At 47.5% G+C, this 27,215-nt stretch overlaps 2 protein-coding genes across 2 annotated transcripts; both read right to left on the bottom strand.

Annotated features, from left to right (window-relative positions):
- Positions 1–8,768: 8,768 nt before the first annotated feature.
- LOC125757499 (uncharacterized) lies at positions 8,769–12,802 on the bottom strand. Its single transcript, XM_049413092.1, has 3 exons — positions 12,722–12,802; positions 10,364–11,380; positions 8,769–9,010 (listed from the first exon to the last, which is right to left on the bottom strand). The coding sequence occupies exons 1-3, from the start codon at positions 12,800–12,802 to the stop codon at positions 8,801–8,803; spliced, it is 1,308 nt and encodes a 435-aa protein (XP_049269049.1). The 3' UTR covers positions 8,769–8,800.
- Position 12,803: 1 nt separating this feature from the next.
- LOC119379309 (uncharacterized) lies at positions 12,804–23,574 on the bottom strand. The gene is made up of 3 exons (XM_049411932.1): positions 23,415–23,574; positions 14,344–14,649; positions 12,804–12,938 (listed from the first exon to the last, which is right to left on the bottom strand). Exons 1-3 carry the CDS (start codon positions 23,421–23,423, stop codon positions 12,837–12,839), a joined length of 417 nt encoding a protein of 138 aa, XP_049267889.1. The 5' UTR covers positions 23,424–23,574; the 3' UTR covers positions 12,804–12,836.
- Between the last annotated feature and the right edge of the window lie 3,641 nt (positions 23,575–27,215).

The following is a 27,215-nucleotide window of genomic DNA, read 5'->3' on the forward strand; positions in this document are numbered from 1 at the left end:
AGTGGCTACGGACTATATTCACAACAGGGGCGTAGGCAGAAATTTTTTTCGGGGGGGGGGCACCTCCTTGATCTGTAGTGGGGACGAGCAGGCAGATGTGGTCGAGTGTCATTTTCTGCTCTGTATGCTATGGCAAAAAAAAAAATTTCGGGGGGGGCACGGGCCCGGGTGTGCCCTGACGTGGCTACGCCCCTGATTCACAATAATTGCAAGTTAGGACTGTTATGCAGCGTGATAAATGTGATAAGTGTACACACCGTAAAAAATACGGACGCAGAAAGTGAACTGCCGGTATGGAAGAGCGCCAGTGTTGTTGGCTTTTCTTTTTTTTTCGTCACGTTTTCTGCGGTAATTGCGTTACATTAAACGACAAACCGACATGCGAAGTGCATGCGTTGTACGGTGTCTTCAAAGTTGATGAAAGGCATGTAGCCACGCATCTCCTAAAACCGCAGAAATGAAGAATTAAAGCGAGAACAACCATCGGGAGCGCACCATCGAGGAATGTTGCCATATAGTGCTGGTCTCGATATCGTGGTTCGCGGATACATCTAAAAGTATTTCGAATCGTGTCGGCCCTTTTCGGCACGCATTCGCCAACCAGTTTTCCCGGCAGCTTTCCGAGATGTGCATGTGTCCAACTTAGCATTTATCACAGTATGACTTGTAACAGCGCGCATCGCATTTGTTGACTGGGCGTGATTAGCGGAATCCACACGGTATACCTGCAAAACTTAAGTGCCGGCAGTAATTGGGGCATGCGTATCACACGTACCCATTTTCTGACCCTCTGTGTGAGTTCAACCAGTTTTGGTAACTTTGTATGCTCTAAATCTGCAAAAAAAAAAAAAAGCTAGCGTTCCCGTCTATCTGCTAATGTATAGCGCTCCAGAGTCGTGCAGTACAAAAGATCTGATTTTGCCAACTTCACCTTTGGAGCGCTGGAAACGAAGCGCACTACATGGAGGCAAGTTGAGTGAGCTCTGATGTTTTGATAAAACGAATGTCAACGGAATGTGTGAATGCAGGAAACAACCCCGATGAGATAGTTTTCTTCCGAATGAAATAGTCACTTGATTGGCAGCAGTGAGAGCTGTTTCAACCATTTTTCACGGGCGAGCTTTGTGTGATCAATACGCATTAAACTCTCTTGCGAGATGGTCACACAGGATATGTTTCCTTTCCTCTGAGTCGTGATAGTAGGTAAAAAGTTTTAGATTAGCGATACAAACGAGCCAATTGAACGCCTTCGTATACCTATGTTGTGTCCGTTGATCGTATAAAGAGACACAATTTAGCGGTTATCTTAATTTTATGTGCCAACGGTTTTTACCGGTGGACCGGTCTTCGTCGGGGTTTATGAACAAATGCGGCGCTATGTGAACATACGTGAAACCCGTAGTCGTATTTTCCTTTATCCATGCATGCTCCTCGAACATTCCCGATGGCGGACGCAGATGTTTATCGGCATGAGTACGACCACACCAGGCTATTCGTTCTATCAAAATAAATATTTCATGCTTCCGCTGGTTTCGTCATACTTCTGCATTCACACACGAACTAAAATAGACGTACTCCACGATAAAAAAAAAAAAGAAAAGAAACGCCACCAAAGGAAACATTAACAAAATATATCTTTATGACGAGGACCAATTGCCCAGAATATACGTACTGCGTGGAATGATCGAAATGTAACTTTGGCGCGAACTTCTTGGACTTCATCCGGACAGGAAGCGATAAAAATTGCGAAGCTCTGCTATCGCACAACGCGGCCTCTCCTTCTTATCTGCAAGGTCTGCCAGCTAAGACGTGAAGCGTGGAGGAGTTTCGCCTGGGCGCGCTATTTATATCGCCATACAGACGCAACTCGGAAAAAGGGGTTAATTGTTCGCCTTCTTCCGAAGATAATGTACTGCTGAATAGACAGTGAGCATTCTTCTGGAGCAGCCGAGACGCGTCGTATGTGCGCGGTGCTCAAAGCTATAACGCGAAACGCGAATACTGCATTAGAGAGAACCAGTGAACTCCATATATGATTTAGGACGTCGGCTGTGCTGACAAGACCCCGTCTGTCGTTCTGGAGTGCGTACATCAAAAAATGAACACGCATTTGCATGCAAGAATAATCGATAAGCGGCGTCGCCGTTATATCGAAAGCAATGCTTTCGGTACACAGAAGTGATGGTTGTTGTCACGCACACATGATCTAGTGACTTCACGATTTTAATATACGGCTGAGAGCGCAGGATCCAAAATAAGACAGCCCGAAAGTATTGAAATCAAACAAGAAAGCAATAGAAGCCCAAATATATTTCCGTAAAAGTATTTCTCTCGTGACAGCGTACGCTTTGTCCCGCCAGAAGATCGGAAACAAGAACCCTTGTTCTTGTTGAACTTTCTAAAACATCTGTAATATTATTGAAACAAAAAAAAGTGCTTATCTGCTCTAACAAGCAATGTATAACTATCAAGGCAAGGCAAGAGGATCCGTGGGAGCGTTCCTGCAGTTTTCCGCAATATCTTACAAACTGTGCGTCCCAATAAACATGGAACCACGGGCCATCTACCACGTCAGGCAGCGGTGTCGTGGGTTCATGTAGGAGTCCCGGGAGCATCGGAAGGCGCTGGCGAACGCCGGGAAGTTTCGGAGAGGCACGTTGCACAGAAGCCGACTGCGAAGAGAGTCTTCACGCGAGCACTGCGAGTAGCAGAAACTCGCGAAGAACAGTTGTTCTGCGTCGAGCCTGCGCTCTCGGCTCAGAGTGGTGAGCGGGGAGTGCGCCGCGGCAGCGCGGTACGCACGGTGCAGCGGTGCCAGGCTCCAAGAGGCGGCGAACAGTGCCGACTCGTCCACGCCGTCCACAGAGCGGGAACGCCCTGCATAGAGCAGGAAAATGTTCGCACTATATAAATGTAAGATAAATTTTTAGCGAATTGTTATATTCATAGGCGTGCGCACGGGGGGCGGGAGGGGGCAGGGGAGTGGGGCGCCCCCCTAATCATCTAAAAGGGGGCACAAGTTCTGCCCCATACCATGACGGACCTTTCACGTCATTTTTTAATCTGAAGGCTTATGACTACGCATGTTTCTTGACGACAGCGACCAAGGGCCCCTGATGTTGCATTCAAAGAACCATTTACTTCCCATTTTCACCCCGGAAAGCCGGGGACCAGTGGCAGGTCTTTGTTAGAAGCACGTCATCGCTTCATTTCCTTTTTTTTTTTTCATCCACTGCGGAGCTCGTTCTCTTCTGGACTCGACCAACTGGGAGAGGGGGGGGGGGGGGGGGGGGGCGGGCTGTGGTGACACATGCCCCTCCCCACTCCCTAATGAAGAACCCTCCGCACGCATATGGTTGTACTGGACATATAATTAGCGTCGCGATTTTCCTTGGAAGCGTGGACGCACACGACAGAAAACAGCAAAAAGACACAATTGCAGGCGCATGTGCACTGTTGTCATGAATCTATGTATAACTAGTCCGCCTACCTACTCTCCTGCAATTTAATTAGCGAAGCCGGAAGGCCATATAGGCAAAAAGCACTTGCGAAACAAATATGTCGTGATTATGTTACGGAGCACTGACACAAAATTTCGAAGGCGAGATAACCTGTGGGATGGATTTGTGTGGACACACACGCATCATCTACAAAATATCAACGGATAATATAGCCTAGAACATATTTAAAATCACGTCTAAAGTGCGCGTTGCGCCACTCCACGCGAAACGCACCTTTGGTGTTCTTGTAAACAACCAACCGCCACCTGCGTCATGCGTTGGCTGCCACGATTGTTGCGGGCGCTCTCTCCCGCTCTCTCCTAGCAGACCTTTTCAACGGAAAGAAGGGGAGACTTGCACGGGAGTACAAAGGCTGGTGTCCTCGCTTCGGCAGTGCATCTTGGGGGGGGGGGGGGAGGGGTCACGCATATTTACAACGTCTCAGAGGGCATTGTAGCAGCACCCAGGAAGTCTTCGTTGAAAAGAGTTGACGCGGTGCTCATGTGCACGCGGTTTTGCGTGCTCACGCAGCCAGCTATGTTTACATAGCCACCACTCTGGGTCCCGCCTCCCTCGGCGCTCTCTGAAACCGAAACTGCGACTGGGCGCTATAAAACCGTCTCCCAATAATTAACCGTCGCGCGCTCGAGCAAACGAGCTTTCCAGCCGTGATAAGTGGGTCGTTGACTGCTTATCGCAACAGAAAAAACAAGATGCAAAATTTTGATGTCAGTGCTCCTTTAAACCGCACTGATTCCTCGCGTTCGTGTAGAACTGGCGACGTCGGCAACAGTGCAGCTGCAAAGATTCGCATTCATGCTTCTTGTCTTTGACGGCCATTAATTGAAAGGCAAGTGACACGGTTATCGCGGACGACTTTGCGTGGCAACGAAGAGAAAGCTATGGAGGAAAAGCGCGCGCAGCTCATATCTCATCCGCGTTAGCTGGGCAAGAGAAAGCAAACGCGTTATTTAACATCTTGTTTACAAAAGCGGAATGAGACAAAATATACCACTGCTGATAAATTAGGACTTATCTTTCTCCTTTGATGTTTCGCTTTTGGGCAAACCTTCGTTCATCGTTTGACCCTGGAAACCAAGAGGGCTGAGACAGCACGCAGGAAAAAAAAATATATATATATATATATATATATATATATATATATATATATATATATCGTGTGATAACGTTCAGGCCTATAGCAATGAAAAAATATAAACGAAATGTAAGCCCTCGATGGTCACGTGATACGCGCGCGGTCCTACTAGTCGCCTCGCTTTGATTGCAGCTGTTGCGAACCATTCATCTTCTGCACGGTGTCAAAGCAGCGGAACGAAAATTGGCAAGGAAATAATGATTGCTAGACCTTACGACGAGGCATCGCGGTGTAGTCGCGTGGTGCGTTGTCCTAGTTTTCTTTTTCCCCCTTGATGGTCTGACGGGCAACTCCAGCGGTCTCGTCGTACCACTACTCTGATTTATATCATAGTATCGCCCATTTACACGTGAGCACGTTGCCTGGCGTAATGCGTTCATGCCTGACACACTTTTTTTGCTACTCGTTGTGCAGCGCCGTGTTCGAGGGGGCGCCGGACAACCAACTCCAAGCAAACCTGGTTGAGTATCTAAAGAAGTCTTGGCTTTAATACGCAGTGAAGTTCAAGGTGCACTGCGGTTGATACGCTTAAGTAGTGCGTGGAGAAATTATACAACGTTCGGGCCGTTCTGCACGGTCTTCCAGGCGAGAGCGTTGGTAACTCCAGAACCGTGGTGGTAAACGCGAGTGACACCTTATAAATTATATATACGAGGATCGAGATGGCATTGTATAGCCTTCTTCAATTCTTCCAAAATGTACGTTTGAAGCGAAGTGCGATGCTCACGGCGATTGATGGCAGGCGCAACTTAATGTTATGACGAATAAACAATCCGCTGAAGAGTTCGGAAACCATGGAGGAACAAGTTCCCAAGCGCCATGCGCAGGCATGCGTCCCGAAAGTGAGTGGCGGCATCGGAGGAAAGTGGCTTGCCGCGGCTAGCTGAGTGACGTCATGCTCCCTCCTAGTATTGTTTTTTTATTGCGATAGCAATTATATGGACAGTCTCGGCTGGTTTTTGCCGTCGCCGTCGCCGCCTTCATGCACCGTATATATAAGTATGTATATAAATATTTATAAAAGTCCCAGAGAAAAATAATTCAGAAAAATGCTTCCGAGTCGCGGAATCGAACCAGCGACCTCCCGCTCCGCAGCGCGTGGCGCTAACCACCACGCCACAAAACGCAGATACTTCAGCTAGCTAACGGCGAGCGTTATATACACACCCTTTACCGCTGGCAGGACTCGGAGACGGCAGGCGCTTATAAGTGTTTCTTTATTACCAGCGAGATGGCGCGAGGAGCGCAACGGGCGCATTTAAAGAACGTCGGCCAGCTCGCTCACGTCTTCTAATATTTGCGCAGGGAGAACCTTGCCCTTCCGCTGTCTGCTCGCGCGGTAGTTCCTGCCGGGTGGCAGATGTTTCTGCAGCGTAGCAGCGCGTCCATCACGGGCCGCTTTTCTTGCTATCGCATTCATTGCTTCGCCCTTGCGGCGAAACTGTGACTTTTTTTTTATCCCTCCAAGTTTCAGACGCTACCGAAACACTTCGCGCAGTAACGTACGTGCTGCGTGCAGGCGCTCCGCCACCGCTGACGTCCCTTCGTTGCTACAGCAAGCTGTGCGCGAGGTCCTGGCAAACTCGTCGTGAAGCCGGACAGGAAGTTCAAGAAGATCACACAGCATAGCGCATTGCGCATTTACAACGCAGGTGAAAAAATACGACATCCCATAAAAACCACCCCGGTATGGCAGCTGACAGAGCGTAGAAGTTTTTTGTCGTTTGTAAGCGACCCGTAAGAAAGAGCACTTGGAACATTATCATGCTTATAAGACGGGAGCTGGCGAGTCGCTATTGGAAGCAATAAGGCGAACATTTGGTGTCTTGCCTTGTGCTGTCGTGGGTTCGCGTCCCTGGTACGTGTTGTACATGGTCACGAGGCAGTTAAGCCGGCGCCGGTACAGCGACAGCGCAGCGCCCCGCACCCACTGGTGGCGCTCCCAGAAGAGGGCACCGACCAGCGCGGCGGACAGAGTACGCGCCAGGCCACCGAAGTTGGCGGCCGGCACGAGCGCTGGTGAGTACAAGGGAAAAACGGTGGCGCCCACTGGAACCGCGAGGACGTTGTTGCCGCTGTCGTAAAGCGGCAAGGTGCTCAGCAATGGGAAGTGGTACACCTGCGGGTCGTCATGCGTATGACCACGTATGACCGCATCTATACGGGTGCATACATTGCCGCTCTAGAGCTTGTCCACGAGTCCCACGCCGTGCGTGCAAACGAAAAAGAATGACAATCACTTGAAATAATTATGTGTAATAAAATAAGTATGTTATAGGCGATATTCAGGGGAGAAGATAAGAATAGCGACACAATACAACGGTGCCGTGTCCTGTCCAGCCATGCGGCACTCGTGTCTTTTGCGCTATTCTGTTATAATGAGAGCTTGTCGAGTCGTTCAAACTTTTTAAGAAGTAGCGCCAACTTCAAGAGGATGTTTTTTTTTTTTTTTTTTTTTGCCTCGAGGCCAAATTTGCTTCCCCTAAAACCATAGGTCGGCAAAAAGTTGGAGCTCGCTCAGACTCACTCAACAAATATATTCTGCTCTGAGGGCTCACTCGGACTCAGACTCGCCAAAATTTTCCTCAACCGGACTCACTCGGACTGAGAATCACTAAACGTTTTCTCAGCTGGACTCACTCGGACTCACACTCATCAAAATATTACTCACCCGGACTCACTCAGACTCAGACTCACGGGCCAATCTGAGTCGGAGTGAGTCTGCGTGAGTCGACTCATGAGTGAGTTTGCCGACCTATTCCTAAAACTGCAAAACCGATTAAAATGTGATTTCTTGAATTCAAGAGAATATGCTTAGTTCAACCGGCAGTATAGGAAGCAGCATTTTGATTTAGGGATTGTTTTCTTTTTATAAAAAGAATGCCAAGAAACATTTTTAAAGTGCACACTGAAGTTTAGAAATCGATAACTCAGTGCCAGAAATAGTATATTGAATTCTGAAAACTGTATCTATTAAATGAAGTCGACAATTGCGACGTACAGCCCCACAGCTTATTTGAAATTTTTACCATTTTTACGAGTATTTTTTTAGAAAGCTCTGCTCACTAGTCAGTAGTATATATTACGTAGGGGTAAAGAACAAAATCAATCTTTCGCGTTTTTAAATGTTCATGTGCACTTTAGATGCTGCTTTATTAATGTTTAGTTGAAAACTGCTACTAAGATTTCCTTCATTCTTGTTTTAAGGCTACTTCGTTAACAATGATGTCCTAAATCAATGTGCTCTAAATTAGCAATCAACTGCCCAGCTCGCAAGGCCAAGTGCCGTGGACCAGCTACAGCTGGTGAACAGGGCTAGGCTATCAACTCAAGTACATGGCTGCCTATAGAATATGAGGTGGCCGCCCACCTCCGGGCGTAAACAGCCAAGTTCCTCTGAATTCCTTGTTTTCAATGCAACTTATTCAATTAATTTCAATGTAGTGGATGCCAAGCCACACAATTCCTCCATTCCCGCGTATTTAAATAGCAGCTACTGGAGCAAGAAGCAATGATAGAACACTAGAAAAAAAAATTAATGCTCGAAGCAGCGCATGAGTACCTTCGTTATTCGTTGTATCTGACGAAATGGAATAGATACGCTTGTGCTGTCGTGCCACCGTCCAGATAAAGTCGCTGAAGATGTCGCAATGCATGTGGCATGCGCCTAAGAATGGGTGACTGTTACAGGGACCGAAGCACGACGAGCTTCATGTCAGTTCTTGCGAATGTATCTCACTTCGCAGGCAGATCCCGGAGATGGTGCAGTCTAAACTTGTGTACCACTGGGTGTACGATATATTATACCGGGGTGACTTATTTTTCTTAAGTGCACCATAATGTCCAAATTAGATCTAGATTAATCATTGTGACAATATGGTTGTCATTTGTATATCCCGGTTGCCAACTTCTACATCTAGAGTAAACTTCGCAGTTTTGTGCGTATTAACGATATTCGTTTAATTATCTTTTTAATTATCAATCTTATGCGATTACAACAAATGAATAGTTCGTAGCCCACATTCGAAATGATCTGGCTGAGCGAAGTAATTTTCATATATTATTTTAAGAGCTAAGCGAACGAATATTTCAAGCTGGAAATCTTCTCGCGTTCCACATCTTCACTTCTACTATCAAGCGGCCCCTAAACATCTCTGTCGCGAACATGGCGCAGCCTTAGAGCTTTCGGTGGAAAGATGCACACCTCCGCCATGGCGGAGAAGCTGAAGTTCCGCGTCGCTTGTCGAGCAAGGAACCAGTTGTCCAGAAAAACAGGCATCCGCAAATCGGGCACGTCTCCAAAAAGCCTGTTCACGTCACGTTCGCCTCTCACGCCTTCGGGCCAGAAGAGCACCTGCAGTTGGTGAAGCAACAGCGACCAGAATGGTGCCCGCCTCTCTTGAACTATACCCACACTCAACAACCACTCTTTGCAATCCACGTTTACGGTATTATGTATTTGGTATTTTTTACAGCAGAGCTGTTATGCCCGCCGTTTGTCCGGTTCGCGATGTAGACAAGAAACAATCACCATCATGCCGGCGCGCTTCGTCATCGTCTGCTTCGCTCCCCGCACATGTCCGCCCGGCGCGCGCCCTCCCGCTGCGCCGATTTGTCTGGCGTGGGATGCAATAACTCGGATAGGCGAGGGAACGAGTACAGAGAGAGATAGAGGGAGAAATAGACAGAAAGAAAGAGAAATAGAGAGAGAGAAAGAAAGGGAATAAAGAAAGAAAACAGAAAGACAGAGAAAGAAACTCACAAAGAGAAAGTGCTAGAAAGAAACAGACAAAAGAGAGATAGAAAAAAAAACAGAGAGCACGACAGAAAGAGAAAGAAAGAGCGAGAAACCAATAAATAGAAAGAAAGAAATAGAGGGAGAGAGGGGACAGAAACAGCGAGAAAGAGAGAGAAAGAAATAAATAAATCGACTGAAACTGAGATACCCAATCGAACCCAATCGATACCTAGCCAATAATCGTGATTTACAATGTGATCACGTGAACACTTCGTGCATTGAGGTGTGAATGCACGTGTGCCTACTCAAGCCAGGACCAGCCGAGTGCTGACCAGCTCTCTGCTGTGCTGCCTTGCACGACTCAGTGCAAGCTGGACATCTTTTTTTCTATTCTGCTCTAGACCAAAGTATTGAAACTGTGTTGTTGGCCGAACGTTTGACATTTTTTATGCTTAATCTCATGCTGCTCCCACATTGAATAGTATCTTTCCTGCGCATCTGTGCTTGCCTGTAACGAATATTTCACCAAATTAGGCCGCTTCAAGTGTCGAAAGTACCCCCCCCCCTCACCCCCCTTTCGCACTTTTGGTAGCGGGCACTGTCGGCAGCACACTGGCAAATTCAACAAATGTGGCGAAGTAAAGTAATTGATGAATTTCTGTTACGCATTCTCTGCTTCTGCAGTGAAGAATGTGCTTCGTACCCCACCAGGTTCGCTACGATGCGAGCCGCTGGCGCGACAGCATTGCGGAGGACGCTACCGTTGAGCAGATCTCCTCAAAGCAAATTCGAGTTTGCGCCTCTGCATAGGCACCAAAGGTCTCTCTAATGTCTGCTTGGGTGTACGCATGACGACCACATTGCTTACGTGCATGCGTACTGTAGACTGTAGATTGACTCAAAGAATTAAATGCAGACGTTGCAGTTCTGAAAAACGGCAGAAAGGTAAGAATTCCAAAAGGGGCGTACCGTTTTCATGCTATGCAGGCGAAAACTGGCGCTCTCCTGGTGGTCACGCGTCAGCACGGAACTCTCTCGGACGCTGCTCTCGAGGCTGTCCCGAATGTGCCTGATGAGGGAGGCTACACTTTGACGAAGTTCCGTAGAAGCCATGTGTGCCACGTAAGGTGTGCCCACACTGAGAGACATGAAAGACCATACGAAATCAAAGCAGTCCTGCTGCAGGCTCTCCTCAGCCGCCTCGAATGCAAAGTACTGTACCATGGCCAGGTCGCGAGACACGTACTGGCCCAGCTGTCGGGCCACGCTCCATCCGGAACTCAGAGAGAGCAAGTCCGCCGGTGTCATCGTCGTGAGCCGCAATATCTCCGATAGCAGTTGAATGTTATGCACACGGAGAACATCGCCTACTGTGTAGTTCTCTTTGACCCAGTAGGCTAGTCGGTTCAAAGCGTCCGTCAGGTTTGAGCCGCCAGTCAAGGCGCCCATGTGTATGAGGTCGTCGCCGGCTTCGCCGCCCAGAAATGGAACCAGGTTTTCTTCGACCAAGCTGTCGGCAAACTTGATAGCTGCTATGGTGTCGTTCGTGCGGTCGGCAGGCAGGCCAAAGAGGCGCAAGTAGGAAGACAAGTACAGTTCGTACTGCGCGGTTTGTAGCATGGCATGCTTCCGCTCGAGCCACTCGTCGAACTCCCGCGCCTCGCCGAAGACGAGGAGTGGCCTGTGACGGATGTCTCGGTTGAAAGTGTCGACGCGAAAGGCGCCCCATACAGGAATGCCCCAGTAGAGGGACATTTCGACCACAAGGTCGAGCACGACCACAGGGGATGGAAGAGGCCACAGGAGACCGACGTGACGCAGGAACCGAATGAGCGGCTCGACCGGACTCCGGCTGATCTGAGCTACGGCCAGGCATGTTTGCAGCAGCTTTGCAGCTTTGTGCGATGCCCGTTGGTTGGTGGCAGGAACGTCTAGCTTCAACAACAGCGAGAACGCCTCGCGCGTGACTTCTGCCTGAAGAACGTGCTGCGCCAGAAGGAAGGGTACTTATTAAGGCAAAAGCCTTAGATGCCTCATCAAAAGCGAAAATTGACCGGTGTCTCCCGTCGGTGGCGTCAACACGAGTGATACAAAATAAATCATCGTCACGCGATGACGTCACTATATAACGCCATCATGACACACAGATCACCAAAATGTCATCATGACATCCCTGTGACGTCATCACATGATATCGTTGCTTGATCAAAGGTGGGCCGATCCCGGAGGCAGTGCAAAACCAGGTGAGGTGCAGAAAGCTTACAAGGCCTCCGATCCTGGTGGCATTTAGTTGCAGAAAGCTTTCGGAGGTGGGCGCGGGAGGTTCAAAACATCGACTTAGAAGAAGAACATAATGGCTTTCGCCTTCGAGTCGACTGAGGCGCATGCATAAGGGACCCTGTGAGTTTTGTGCATTGTCTATATTATGAAGCGATTCGAGCGACATCCTGCATATTGTTGCTTTAAAACCAATGCTTCAGACAGTCCTGGAACAAGAAAAGATGTGAGATCGGGTTCAATCCTTTCATTCTGTGTTATGGATTAATATGGGCCATAAAGAGCGTCGTGTCCCCCCCCTCCTCCCCCGCTCCCCCGAAGTTAAATTTTACATTTCCTCTGTCGTCGGACCCTTCCACCCAAATTTAGAGCCCTAGCCCTAATTGTCTGGAAATCAGCACTATTATGCACAGATACATGCCCCCAACCCCCCTTCATATACATGCAGGGTCTGTCCCAAAAGTTCCAGATATTTTTTTTTTTGTAGTCGGCAATGCCGCCTGGTGGGGCGGCGCTTCGGGCAGAGAAGTTAGTGGAGGATATAAGCTTGAACACGAGTCCGGTTTCGTTTGCCTGCGGGCAGTTGTTGAGGCACGTCACGCTTTGCGCAGAGGTATCTACTGCACCCTCGTCGAGAAAAAAAAAAAAAGGACCAGTTTTTTGGAGCAGCGTTATGCAACCAAGCTTTCTGTGAAACTGGGTAAAAACGGGGCGGAGACGCTCGAAATGCCTCAGAAAGCCTACGGTGACGACGCGATGAAACAAAGCAAAACTTTCATTTGGCACAAGAGGTTCCGGGAATGCCAGGAGTCTGTCAACGACGACGACCGCTCGGAACGCCCGTCGAAATCACAAATGTATGACTCGGTGCAAAAAGTGCGTCAAATTTTGGACGAGTACCGGCGATTAAGTGTTCGGACGATCGCAGAGGACTGTGGAATACCCAAAACAATCGTTCAACGTGTTTTGACACAGGATGTTCAAATGAGGAAAGTCTGCGCTAAAAAGGTGCCAAAAGTCATGACAAATTAGATAAAGGAGGAGTCACACCGCATTCACTGTCTCCTTGTCTCCGAGATGCTGGGCAAAATGGGCGTGGCAAAGCTGTCCCATCCACCGTACAACCTCCATCTGGCACTGCCGGACTTCCTTTTTGTCCCAATGATCAAAAGAACCCTGAGAGGAACTCGGCATGAATAATAGAGATGGTAAAAGCATCTGCGACGACCTCAATGAAGGAGGTTCTCGTTGTCGGCTTCCAAGGCGTCTGAAATGATTGGGTGAAGCATTGGCAACGGTGCATCAAACCAGGGGGAGAGTTACATTGAAAAGGTTGTAAACTAATATTGAATAAATTATGTCCAAAACAAAAATTCCGGGAACTTTTGAGACAGACCCTGTACATGCGCGTACAAGTAAAGAAGAGAAACGGAAAAAGGTGATCTTAAAGGACCACTGGCCACAAAAATTTAGAAACTACTGCCATGGAAAATAAAAACGGAATGGGGAGGGGTTAGCCGAGGATGACACCGAAGTTACCGGGAAAAAAAACGGTCTTTTCAATTTCTCTTTCTTTTTCAGGAAGCGAATAAGGAATTATTTCGCTAATTTCATTACTTATATACAAACTATATTCATTGACTGAAAGGCTGGATAAGTTAGACGCTGTCCAGGGGCGTAGGAAAGGGGGGGGTTCAACCCCCCCCCCCCCCGAAAATTTTCAGTTTTGCATGTATACATATACACGCATACATACAAACGCACGCACAAACATACATAAAGTATGGTTGAACCCCCCCCCCCCCCCGAAAAATATTTCTGGCTACGCCCCTGACGCTGTCATTCATCAGGTTTTGCAGCATGCATATCTTCGCCGTTCTTTAAATTTGTTACTTCTAATACGGCACTGACAGCGGGGTCACCAGTGCACGAGGTGATAGGGGCTCGATCTTGTGTGCGTTCTTAAAACGAACGGAGGTGGTCCATTCTATCCAGCCGCATGCGAATGGTCAACGTGAACCGTGACAGACGTCGCGGCCATACATTGACAAATGGCGTGCGGCTGGATAGAACGGACCACCTCCGTTCGTTTTAAGAACGCGCACAAGATCTCGTCTTAGATGTAATTCTTCAGGCCGCAGGGTACGTGTGTTAATTGACCGTATACTCATGTTGTCCTCAGGAGCCGCCAGTGACTGGACGGTACACAGCAATATGACAAGCGCACGGCAATGAACACAGTACCTTCATAAACAAATTCTTACAATACTTATTCATCAAAGTTGCTATAAAACACAATTTGAAGTTGAGTGCATTGAATTGAAAAGTGCAAACAAATTATAATAATGCCATCACGTTGCGTAAATGGACTCAGAGGTACCTTGCCTCGTTCCCGCTAAAGATCTCCGTGAAATATCCCGAGGAGATGATCAGATGTGGCATGTTTCCCCTTTATGCGCTAAGACTTGCCACACAATTTGACATATCACACTCGCTACATATTCGACAACATTCAACACTATCACCAGGCGGTCTACGAGGCTATCTATATACTGCTGCGAGAAACTATGCCGCATCTGTACTTCCCATAGTTGAATACATGCCTACTATCAAAGCGTCCAATCACGTTCAACGACGCGAACAGCGCGGCAACGTCAGGCAACGTAGCTTACCTGAACGGAATCGTGAAAGCCCGACCATCGGGCGCACACGTACTCGTAGAAGTCCTCGCACGGATCGGCGGCTGGGGCAGAGCTGTTGTGCAGCATGACTGCATAGCGGTCGCACTCGGATGAGCCGCAGTAGCCGGCATCTGCCTCGGACGCAAGGCGTACGAATAACCACACCAAAATGGCGACGCCACACGAGACTGCGGCCAGCAGAGCGGCGTAGCGCTTCGCAGTCGACGCACTGACGGCCGCCTGGTCGCTCGGGCCACTGCTGACTCCTACGCCGGCGCCGGCGTCGGTCTCGCCAGGCTGCAATAGCGGCAGCCGCAAAGCACCTCAGTCAGTGTGCAGCGTCGAGACTCTCATCTCGGCCTATTGAAGTTTTCAATTAAGGTGTACGTTGCACCCTGTTTTACAGCGAAAGCTGTTATGAGATCATAACAACTGGACCGTTTTTGGCGCCGTAGTTGTCCGCCGCCGCCGTCACCCTCTGCTTGGGCCCTCTGCGCATTCTGCCTAGTATTCTACCTCAGAGCCACGCCAATGCTTGAAACTGCTTTGCAAAAAGACCCTATACAGGCTTCACGTCGGGAAGGAACCATATTAACATATCCAAAAAAAACCAAAAACGGCAGGAAGTGGAAGATGGAAGCTTGCAATGAAAAAATCCGTAAACAGGGGGTGGGGGCTCGAGCCGACGTTTCGAGAAGTTGACTTGTCTTCTTCAAGGCTGGAACTGTTCCAGCCTTGAAGAAGACAAGTCCACTTGCCGAAACGTCGGCTCGAGCACCCACCCATTGTTTACGGATTTTTTCATAACATTAACGTATGTAATGCAGCGCGGTAGAAGAGTAAAATAATAATCAGGCGTCACACAACGCGAATTCGGCAACCAGGCGTCACACAATGCGAATTGCGCAACGAGTGGGTCGTTGAATGCAAAGGGCTCAGCCATAATTCTTCTTCGTCATCAGCCACAGCATCAACAAAGTGCACATAACGCCTTACAGGTGTTTAGCGGCCGGGTACCACGGTTCTCCGCAGAATGACGAAGAATTGCATAGTGGCTACTTACCCACTTCACAAAAATTATGATGATTTATAGCGTAGTGGGTTCCTCGCAAGTGCACTTCTATTAGTTGCCAAGGAAGCCCACGAGGCCTCCATGATTCATTTCCTCATGGTCTCAATAAAGTTCTTTTCTTCTCTCTCTCTCTTTCTCACGTTAACCTATGTTATAAAGCGTGGTGGGAGAGTTAAATAACGACCGGGCGTCACACAATGCGAATTACGTAAACTAGTGGGTCGTTTAAAGCTTCCAACCCATTACAAAGGGCTCAGCCATAATTCTTCATCGTCATCAGCCGTCGCATCAATAAAGTGCACATAATGCCTTACAGATGGTACCTCACTTCTCCGCAGAATGACGTAGTGGGTGCTTCCCAACTTCACAAAAATTATGATTTGTGGCGTAGTGAGTACGTTGCTAATGTACTGGCGTTTTTTTTTTTTTTAGAGTACGGCGTTTAATGCGTACGACACCGTAAAAAGATTAGCACCAGTGACCAATGACGTAGCAACAAAATCGTAACTAGCATTCAAAATGTGATCTTTTTCAGGATGGAATACTTTCTATAGGCCGCCTTCGCTTTAAAACACGGATTGTGCCTGGTGCTTGTTATTGGCATGTTCGGTAACAAGGACACAATGTGTCTGGATTGTGCCGCTCCCGACAATCTGTCACTTGCACTCATTTTTTTCCAGCTGCAGTTCAAGAAATTTGGGAACCTGCAGCAGTGGCTCAGTGGTGGGAACCTGCAGCAGTGGCTCAGAGGCTCTGACCAAACAATTGTTTGGTCAGAGCCTCGGAACGAGAAGGACAATACAAACGCTGACTACTGAGAGGTCTCACATTTGCGGGGAAGAAGACGCAAACCCTACATCGGCGAATGTACGAAGAAAGGCAGTGCCAACCCACCAGTTACGGAAACGCGCGCACACTCTCGAAGAGTGACGGTACATACATTCTTCTTCATGCAAGGCTTAAGTCACGCCTCGACCGTAAGCGCTCTTCTTCGTCCTTATGCCTCAAGAGAACTTCATGAATTGTACGCCTTACGCGGATTCTGGAATGCACTTGTAATCACAACAGTTCATCGAAAGGTTAGAATGCGTTCCACCTATCACCGATCGTTTACGTCCAAGTGATTTCTTATTGATACGAGGACTAGCTTGCTGTACATAAAAGTGGTCGCAGCCTCCTAAATGCCCTAAACGATAATTTTGAAGAGTTGCACAGGATTCTTAAACATATTCTTACGAGAGGAAGGCACGAAAGGGTTTCTTTTGTCTAGGTTGTTGTTACAGAGATGCGCTGAGAACTGGCGTTGTCTAGAGTCACTGTATATGCTACCTTTAAGTAGCAGAGTTGCACATCTGTCTTCCAAGCGCAGCTAGCAACCGTGAATTTTGGAGAAGCTGATGCTCGGCCCAATTTTTGTATTTCCCTACGCCGCCGATGCAGCGAACTGTATTAACACTAGTCATCGCCAGTCAAATTCATCGCCGGTCGGCGGCACGACAGGGATGTCAATCGGCGACACCGGCTGGGCATGTCGCCTGCAAAAACGAAGGGTGGATTCGCCGCGCAGCCGTGGCTGTTAGGCGGACCTACGAGCAACTCTGCTACCTCAAGGCAGCATATATACTAACTCTGGTGTTGCCGAGTTGCGTTGAAGGCCAGCTGATACGGCGGACAAGAGCGCGCTCCCTTTATATATCTTACGCTTGACAGATACGACACTGCAGACGTCGGCGTGCTTACGCAGTGCGCCGGCTATTTCTATGCGAATTCCTTCTCCCCTTAGAGTCGGGACTTCCCTTTCTGTTGTGGAGATTCTCCTCTCCTGCAACGCGGCTGCAGGTTGTTGCTGCACAGGGGCGTAGCCAGAAATTTTTTTCGGGGGAGGTTCAACCATACTTTATGTATGTTCGTGCGTGCGTTTGTATGTGCGCATGTATATATACGCAAGCAAAACTGAAAAATTTCGGGGGGGGGGGGGGGGGGGGGGGTTGAACCCCCCCCCCTGGCTACGCCCCTGTTGCTGCAGCACAGTGGAGCGCACGCTGAGTGTAGCCGCGGCGACGCCAGCTGGGCGTCAGTTCCTGTGGAAGAGGTCACGTGCTCTCTGGGCGCGGCTTTTGCGGACGCCGGCTGAATGCGCGATTTCGCGAACGTATAGTCACGAAACGCCTTCGCGTTAAAATCCAGCAGATCTCACGAACTGTGGGAATCGATGTTGGGCGAAGCAGTCAGCAAGGAGCTGCATACGTCGCAATATTTGGCTTTGAGACAAGTCATGCCACTTGTTATGACATCTCATTCACTATCCCATGTTTGTCATGAATGCGTGGACATTCTGGTAAATAGGATCCTAGTGAAAAGATCGCGAGGGTTTCACAACGTTTGATGTCATTTGTATAATTCATGTTATGATGCGTGCCATGAACATTTATGTCCTGACCTGTCCATGTTCAATAGAACGCGTTGATGGGCGAGTTGGTGCATTGTCTACAAATAAATGCAGAGCGCGAAAAAGACGAGACACAAGAGACAAGAAGACGGGACGGGCGCTCTTCTTGTCTCTTGTGTCCCGTCTTTTTCGCGCTCTGCTTTTATCTGTCCATGTTCGTCATACAGGCACGCAACCTGATGCACATTGTGGTTTTCGCCAGGTGATGGAACGACCACTATGGCACCTTGCCATGCATGTCATGACGTACGTGACTTGCATGTCATGCTATTCCTGTCCCGGCCTATAATTCTTGTTGGTCATGCACTAATGTCGTTTTGGAGAAATCAAGTTAATAAAGCACCCTCGAGTCGAGAACACCAAGACCATGTCATGTGTGTCACGTTGCATGAACAAAAGAAGGCGAATGGATCAAGGGATCGTTTTCTTCTTTAGACACAACCTAATAGACAATGAAGACAAGGTTAGGCAACTAGGATAAATGCGCTTGCACGTGGTGAATGATATTGTGTTGTCATGTCGGTAATGTATTTGCGTAGTTTACAGTTTACAGTTGTGAGAGCTTTGCACACGTGACGATATGACGTCGCGAGAGTGTATATAACAGCGGGATCAGCGAGTAATAAAACAGCTGTTGAAAGTTAGCGCTGTGTGGTGTCCAATGTGTCTTTCTTTTGTCTTTGTACTTAGCCTGCGCTACCATCAATTATCATGCCATACCAACAAGCCCAAATTGCCACTCTCATCGAAGACAAGGAGGCGACATTATTTGTAGTCTTTTAACTATAGTATAGTAATAATTATATAAACTTAAAGAAATTAAGGTGGACGAAAAGGCAACTTGCTGCAGGTAGGGACTGAAGCTACAACCTTCGGATAACGCATCCGATGCTCTACCGATTGAGACACGGCGGCGATCGTCCTCCCGTCCACTTTAGTGGATATTTATGTGCATGTAAACCTGGGCGTGTCGGCCAGAGCCGCTCGTAGCCATGACGGCGAGAATGGAATACTTTTTTTTTTTGCCAGCTGGCGTCACGTAGCACGTGATCTTTTTACGACCTGGCAGCTGACCAATAAGCTCTCGCATATTCGCCGAAGGCATCAAGTCTGCCGGAACGAGATCCTCGCTATGAAATAACGAAATTATGGGAACGGATCAAGGGATCGTTTTCTTTGTTAGAAACAATTAACCTAATGAAACCAATACACAATGAATCCAAGGAAGGTATAGGGGACATTATTTGTAGGCTTGTAACTGTAGTGCATGACAAATGAATTAAAGTGGACGAAAAGACCACTTTTCGCCGGTATAGGGACCGAATATGCAGTCGGATGCATGAAATGATGTTCATGCCATTGACTGTCATTGATATTCGTCATGCACTCATGCCATGCCATGCCTTTTTTTAGATAGATAGATAGATAGATAGATAGATAGATAGATAGATAGATAGATAGATAGATAGATAGATAGATAGATAGATAGATAGATAGATAGATAGATAGATAGATAGATAGATAGATAGATAGATAGATAGATAGATAGATAGATAGATAGATAGATAGATAGATAGATAGATAGATAGATAGATAGATAGATAGATAGATAGATAGATAGATAGATAGATACGCTCAAAGTACCTTTAGTTAATTTCGCAAAGGAATGCTTCGCAGTAAAATTTTACGCTTGCACCGCACTGTTTGCATGTGCCATATAATTGAGACTTCTGTTCCCGTGTCCTAATTTGTCTGTTTGCTCAGTTTATTTAGTCCTTACGTGCGTATATGTTTTTGAAGGAACCAAGCGTCGGAGTATGGATTAAACAATAAGTGTTCGGTGCTAGTGCACTTGCTGAAGGCGGTAAACATTCAAGTTCTAAAAAGTCAATTCGAATGATCAGCATTAGGGCATACAAATGTGAAAAAAGGAACGCCTTTCTAGCAGCTAATACATAGAAACTGTGTAATGCTTTAAAATGTCGTCAACTACATTTCACTAAGATTAAGGTGTGCGCTAAGGAACCCTGGGTGGTCGAAATATAGCCAGGACGTCCAAGTACACAACCATGAGAAAACAGTATGGACAAAAAAATTTTTGACCACTTTAAAAGGAGTTGCGCACCTTGCCCAAAGAAATACATTCCGCCGTATATTCCATGTTTGCGAGCGTTCCTGTCAAACTGAGCTCTTGAGCACAGTTTGAGAGTCTAATAATTGCTGGTTGCCCGAGCAACGTCCTGCGCAGTGTTGCTGAACCTCTATACAATGAAGAACTGCAAAAAAAAAATTCAGGAGCCCTTGCCCTATCGGAAAATGAAGCTTGGCGTGCGCGCCTGACGCACTTCTTTCCTTCTTTCTTCTTCTTTCTTTCTTTCTCTCTTTCTTTCCTTCTTTCTTTCACATTGCGCAATGCTCCCTCCTAAGTATTTCCTTCCTCCATGGCGGGAAGTGAACCTTCATCCATGTGCTTAACAGCGCGCAACATTTCAGTTGCTGCAGGCAACAACGACGGCCATGCGTTCATATCCAGGACACGGAAATGTGGCAGCAGGAAATGACAAGTGACCTCGATAAAATATCAGCTTGCCACACAAGGAACGGCAGATCGCCGACAGCCCACGATCGGGATAGCATATATCAGTTACTGGAAAATGGCGCATAGAAGTACGCATGTGACCAGCACACTTTCGAGGGCTGCATTTCTGCACGCGCATCGGCGCCGGGTTTTTCGCATAGGACGCCGCCACTGAAATTTATGAGTTATAAAAGCTTTGCTTAAAAATAATGAAAGAAATCTTACCGTCACAGCCTTCAATATCTAGGTTTGCTGTTATTCCCTATATATGTTAAAGGGGTGGTGCCATTAAATTTCGAGGCTATAACAAGCCTGTTCTGGGTTTCCTCTGTATGCAAGGACATTCCACACGAAGGGTCGGACAGAGCAAACGTTTAGAATATATTTTAATTCACTTACAAAGTGTACCTAAATGCCCATTCTCCCGATCGAAACCCATCGCTAGCGCGCCAGCACTGACGTAGATCTGTAGGATGGGCAACGAAAGTTGTAGTGACGTCACACCAAATCTGCTGTAGTAACGTGAGTGACCTCCGGACCTCCGCCACTTCCGCAACGTACGTACCGGCTGTAGTGAACTAGAATATATTCTAATTCACTATAGTACCTGCAAAGCATCGGTTGCTACGTCGCTCGCCGAGTTTCGATCACTTCCTGGCTAAGTGCGTCACAGCCTTGTGTGGTCACGTGACCACGCCTCCTATACACATCTACGTCACTGCCCAACCACGGCGCCCAGAAACCGAAACCAAAAGTTGTCCACATCAAAAGGTGATATTAAATTATTTAGCGAGAATACATTAATCTTGGTGCGTCCATCATGCTTCCTGGAGCTATAGGAAACGCTTACAGAAAAGAACGCGCAAGCCACAAATTTGGTGGCACCACCCATTTAAAGGGACTGACAACCGATTTTTCTCGACCCAGTTTTTTACGGCGCAACAGAAAGCTCACCCTTCGTAGTGTTTGTAGCTGCAGCGGTTGATCCAAAAAGCACGAGGTTATTTTACAAGCAGTATTTTTCGATCTGAAAAGCCTCTAGGCATGCACGAAGGCGTCCTCCAGCAACGCTGTGAAGCGATAGCGATGCCGATAGCCCTCCTCGCAAACTGTTCATTACGCTCGTCGGCAGGTGCCGCTAGGCCCTCAGCTAACAACGTTCATGCTGCCGCTCATGAGCATCGGATCGTACCGTACGTCAAGCGAAGGCGGCGCCCCTGTTCGGCTCAGTACAAACAAGGACATATGTGGACGTTTTAAGTTAGAAAAGATTGTATTAAAAAGTGCGCTGCGTTTCAACACTAATATAGAAACAATTAACATTGCAAACAAGTAAAAGGTCACGTGATCACCATCAAATGCATCTTCGCTTTTTTTTGCCGCGTGAGGCGCCAGAAGTAATTTTGAGTGAATAAATAAAAATATAAATTCGCGTTTAACGAGAAAAACAGGGTTAGTTTTAGACAACACAATAGACAATGTTGCCATTAGTGGGGTTATCTCAATTCGTGTTCTGAGCGGTTGTCTGTCTTTAGCGCCCCTAACAAGCTGAGTGGCTTATCCAAACGAGTGAAGAACAAAACAAACAGCCTTGTTATAAGAAGCACGTTGGTTGGTTTGTTGGGTGCTGTAAGCAGGTTGTGTTAGTTTCTGGGGTTTTACGCGCCAAAACCACGATATGATTACATCACACGCCGTAGTGGTGGACTCTTGGTTAATTTTGACCGCCTGGGGTTCTTTAAAGTGCATGCTAGTGTCGCCACCTGTCCGGTTTCAGCCGGCCGGTTGCCGGTCCGCACCGATGACCGGCCGGCATTGGCCGGTTTTTTTTTTTTTTTTTTGTCATAATATCGCACTTATTTTCCGGGCCGTTTTATAAGCGCCAGTTCGACAACTACAACAGTAAATATTTATCGTCAATCACCAAAATTTTTACGCTATAAGTCAACTCCTTTTTAAGATCACTTCGATCATCGGAATAGATCATATATATTATTTCATTTTAACGTTCGTTTGTGCCTGCAATGCCACTGGTTTGGTGGATGCGGACGCACAGAAGAGCGTTTCTATGGACGAAGTATGTGCTGTTTCTTTTCAGTACAGCACACTTAGAGCAATAACCAAAACATCACTTACTTTTAGTACAAGCGTCGTTCCAATCAGGGGTATTTTATACCAGCGATTAGACTAGTTGGTTAGCTTAATTAGTGTTGTGTTCGCTCAAGGAAAGCATTCTTACATTAAAATGGCACTGCATGCCAAAGACTTAACATGGCGTCTATTGTTCAATATTAACTAAATCTCCTCTAAACCTCCCCCCGCGTCCGAAAGGCCTTTTTTTTTTTACCTGGGAAAGGTGGCAACCCTAGTGCTTGCACCTAAATCTAAGTGCGCGGTTGTCCTTGCATTTTACCTCCATCATATAAGCAGATTGTGGATGAAATCCCGCTCACGTGTAATTGTTATTTCAAGCAAACGGGTATGAATGCACAAACTGCCATCACATACGGGAACACACTGCTTCACTGAAAGGCTTCCCCGCGCAGCCACCGTTGTCAGAAGTGTTTTCGCGCCCCGACAGTTCGATACAGCAAGCGAGAAATTTTCGAAACGTTTAGCATCCCGACGCATGTGTCATCTCATTATCGACAAAAGAAATGAATAGTCTAACCCTTCTAACAAACCGTCATGTTAAAACCCAATATCTGTGCGTCTTCCTCGTACCAATATAGGCCACTTTTGCAAATAATAAAGCAATGGGTTGCAAGTCAACGTGCTGTCCTGTGCTTTTGCTGCGTTCGCACTGTTCCAAATTCTGCTGTACGACTGCATAAACTTCAAACCGCTTCAAGGCATCCAACGCCCCTTCCTGAGGCGGGCCACCAGAAACGTTGTGGATACTGCGTTTTGTATCAACGACAGCGGCATACCATTGAAGAATCGCGACAGCCGCTATAGTATACCTCGCTCATGGTCAGCCGGGCCGCGTGAGTGTCCGTGGCCCGTCCCTGTAGCGGTTGCTTCGGCGTGTGGGGACATCAATCGCAGCCTGGGGTTCGACCAGCCAGGGAACGAACAGCTCATCGGTTCATGGACGGTCGCAGAGCATATTCTCACAGCCACGAGCTCCAGAGGCGTACGCAGTGCCGTCGTGGTTCAAAAAGGGCTCGAGCACATTCCGCGGTTACTCTTATTGACAGCAGTGGTGCTAGTAATGCCCAGTGGCTATTGCCCATTACGGTAAGGTTGGTCAAGAAACGGACGGCAAGCGAGAACGAAAAATGGAAAAGCGAAACACTAGAGAAGATAAAACTAATAAAAACATTAAAGTATTAATAACTGCTGGGGTTTAACGTCTCAAAACAAATGAAAGTATTACTCAACGTTGCTCTACCTAAAAACGTTGGTCATGCTTTCGCAGAACAAAAAGATACTGCAGACACTGACAAGACTCTTAGGACACCAATATCTTAGCATTTTCGTGATGTTAACAAGGCAATTTATTGCGTCATGGAGGAAAAGGCAGACGTCGACAGACGTTCCGCAAAAAATAAAATGACGAGCGAACTTTGTTAATTCCAAGTCCGTTCTGAGAAGTAGAATGACTCTTTTTCCTAGAGCTCAATGTGGAAACCACACTTTCTTTAAAACACAGGGAAACAGATATGGCGGAAATTGGTACCAATCACGCGAAAAATATTTGATGTGGGGCGACATGTGGTAACAAAAAAAATGATAAGTAACGAAAGGATCAAATAAACTTCATTTCTAATTAATTATGAAATAAAAGCGTACGGGTATTTCAGGGCATTGTACAGTCCGTGATATATTCCATTCGAGAGTTTCCTATTCGAAGTTGTCAAATTTAAGGTGAAAGCCTTACATGTCTCATGAGTCGAAAAATCCGGCGTCCGGCGTTGACAACACGAACGGAACCAAAACTGCGTCACTTGAAGCCATGTCTTGACGAAGACAAGCCCACTTGTCGAAACGTTGGCTCAAACGACACCCGCCGTTCAAGCATTTTTCGTCTCTTCCTATAGTTTCCATCTTCCCCTGAACTTATGCCGTATCGCACAACAGTAACAAGAAATGAGTGAATTAAGGTGACCAAACAAATTAAGTTGTATGATCTTGATGTTAAAAGGAAAAAAAAATTGGGGGACCTTAAGCTTCGAACGCGACTACGATATCCGCACGCACGCACGCACGCACGCACGCGCGCACACACACACACACACACACACACACACACACACACACACACACACACACACACGACATACAGTAAAGGTTTCCGCCCCCTTCAATAGCGCTTTTATGACAACGGTGTTTTGTGTATCCAAAGTACGAGCGAGTATTGAGCGCTGGTGCATTGTTGACAGCACCCTGCGCCTCTGTTCACTGTGCGTTCGTACGCGTTGAGTTCACGCACTGCACACACACACACGCACACTGCACTGACACTTTCAGTCACTGCAGTCGCATGTGATTGCGAATGCACAAAATCCTTCACAAGCGTGTCAACAGCCCGGTGGCCTGAGGGTTATTGATTGGTTGGTTGTCCCTCAGTAACCTGGCGCAACCCACCGCGGGGGATCGGCCATGACATGGGTGGTCGCTTATTAACGCGATAGCGTTAGAGAGCTCGTTTCGCAGAAATTCCGATGTCGGCGTCGGTGACGGCGTCGCTTGTGAGCGAAAAATCGAGAAAAATGCAAGTAAAATAAACAATAAAAATCTTCGGTCCCATCGAGGATCGAACCCGGCGGGCCGTTTGCGTGGCAAGCAGGTGGCCTACCACAAAGCCACGGTGTTACTTGCAACTACTTCGGGAAAAAAAAAAAAAAAAAACACTACATAAATGCCATGTGGTGGAAGGAGTCTCCTCAACGCATTTTTGTTCGGCAGGTGTTACGACATAAATGAGCCCATTCGGCGATTTGTAGGCGCATTGGCGAGGCCATCAAGCTGCGTTTTTTGCAACGTTGCTTGTTGGGCGAGTTGGAACGAGTCAGTCATAACGTAGTTCAGCGCAAAAAACAGGCAACAGACGAGTGAGAGGACAGTTAGTTGGAAGAATGCGCTGTGTCCTTGTCCTCTTACTCGTCTGTTGCCTGTTTTTTGCGCTGAACTACGTTATGACTGCGTTTTTTGCGCGACGCCATGCATAGAAAAAAGCCGGGATAGTGCACCCATCGCCGCTAAAAACACACACAAACTTGCAAACAGCTCCAAAAATGAACAACTATGTCGATCTAGCGGAAAACATATCAAGCAAACATTAGATAATGTGCTGCCATCTGTGAGGCATTGTGAGAAACGTGCCTCGACTCTGGCACAGGGAAGTGCTTTAGATCGAAAACCTAGCTGTACCATTACTACGGTCCATTACTATAGATACATCGCGCGCGCGCGCGCGTGTGTGTATGTGTGTGCGCGTGCGTGTGTGTGTAACGACACACATTAATAAGTATGCACTTAGCGGTTGAAGTGCGCACTAGGGGCCATATTTCGCGATCGCGTTCAACTCTTAAAGGCGATCGCTTAAGGGTCCCCCAATTTTTTAGAGATAAAATTGTTTCATAGTCTAAATATGTTTAGAAATGGATGTTTACAAAGTAATTCATTGGTATAATCAAGGGAGAAAATAATAACAAGCCAATATGGTTGAAAAATAAAGGAAACGTCTACGCGCGTGACATTTTTTTTTCGAAATGTCGATGGACTTTCTACGTGTGTGTGTAAGAGAATGCGCACACAAATGTGTTCCCTTTGTTATGCACCCACTACGTGTTTGTAAGGGAAGAGAGAGAGAATAAAACGTTTATTTGATGTTCTTGAGAAGATCGGTGAGTGGGATCCTTAGTCCGGGATCCCATTGACGCGGGCCGCTGTCCTCGCACGTTTCACGAGGGCCTCTTGGGACTTCGGATCCGAGCTGGACAGAGCTGCCTCTTTTATGTTTAGTTGTGTCCTGGGCTGCATGGGTGGATTGTGCGGACATTCCCGTACCTGTGGTACAGGGTGGCTGTTTTATTGTCGCAAAACCTGCACTGTGGTTTGTGTAAGGGAACATCTGAATTGTGGCCCTGCCCTTTGTAACGGGTAGGCAGCTCTCAAGCGCCTTAACCAGAAAAGAAAGAGGGTGCGGCGTGGTCTCGCCATCTCTCGGAAACGGCGGTAAAACTGCGGCACACCATCGCAACGCCTCCAAGAGATGGTGCGACCACACCGCGCTCCCGTCTCTCACGGAGGCGGCAACAAGAGTAGAACGCGATAGCGTAATCGGGCCGTCAGGGGCGTAGCCAAGGGGGGGTTGGGGGGGTTCAACCCCCCCCCCCCGAAATTTTTCAATTTTGCTTGCGTATATATACACGCACACATACAAACGCACGCACGAACATACATGAAGATGGTTGAACCCCCCCCCCCCCGAAAAAAATTTCTGGCTACGCCCCTGCGGGCCGTGTTCGTATCGCCTTCCCAATCGCTAGCCTACCTTCGCTTCTCGGTGGAGACCTCAACCGTGCCGCAAGAAAAGAGAAAATGCGGACGCACTCCGGCTCAAATCTTTATTTGCATCTACCTCAAATTTGCGCTCGCCGACAACGCTGCTTTTTTGCTCACAATACCAAAGACGCCGCCGCCGACACCACCGACACCGGAATTTAAGCGAAACGAGCTGTTTAACGCCATCGCGCTAAAAAACACTCTGTACAGGAACACAGACAGACAGAATTTATCAGTCATCAAAAAACCTC

Source organism: Rhipicephalus sanguineus, chromosome 1 (genome assembly GCF_013339695.2).
Source record: "Rhipicephalus sanguineus isolate Rsan-2018 chromosome 1, BIME_Rsan_1.4, whole genome shotgun sequence".
NCBI classification, from domain to species: domain Eukaryota; kingdom Metazoa; phylum Arthropoda; class Arachnida; order Ixodida; family Ixodidae; genus Rhipicephalus; species Rhipicephalus sanguineus.

Excerpts from the sequence above, each read along its gene's own strand:
- LOC125757499 (XM_049413092.1), bottom strand. The coding sequence starts at position 12,802 with ATGGAGGTTGTACGGTGGATGGGACAGCTTTGCCACGCCCATTTTGCC. Across the intron at positions 11,381-12,721 it reads ACAAGGAGACAGTGAATGCG|CACGTTCTTCAGGCAGAAGT; the intron begins GTGTGACTCCTC and ends CTTCTGGCGCAG. Across the intron at positions 9,011-10,363 it reads GCCTGCATAGCATGAAAACG|GTGCTCTTCTGGCCCGAAGG; the intron begins GTACGCCCCTTT and ends CACCAACTGCAG.
- LOC119379309 (XM_049411932.1), bottom strand. Across the intron at positions 12,939-14,343 it reads GCTTTCACGATTCCGTTCAG|ACGCCTTGGAAGCCGACAAC; the intron begins GTAAGCTACGTT and ends CAATCATTTCAG.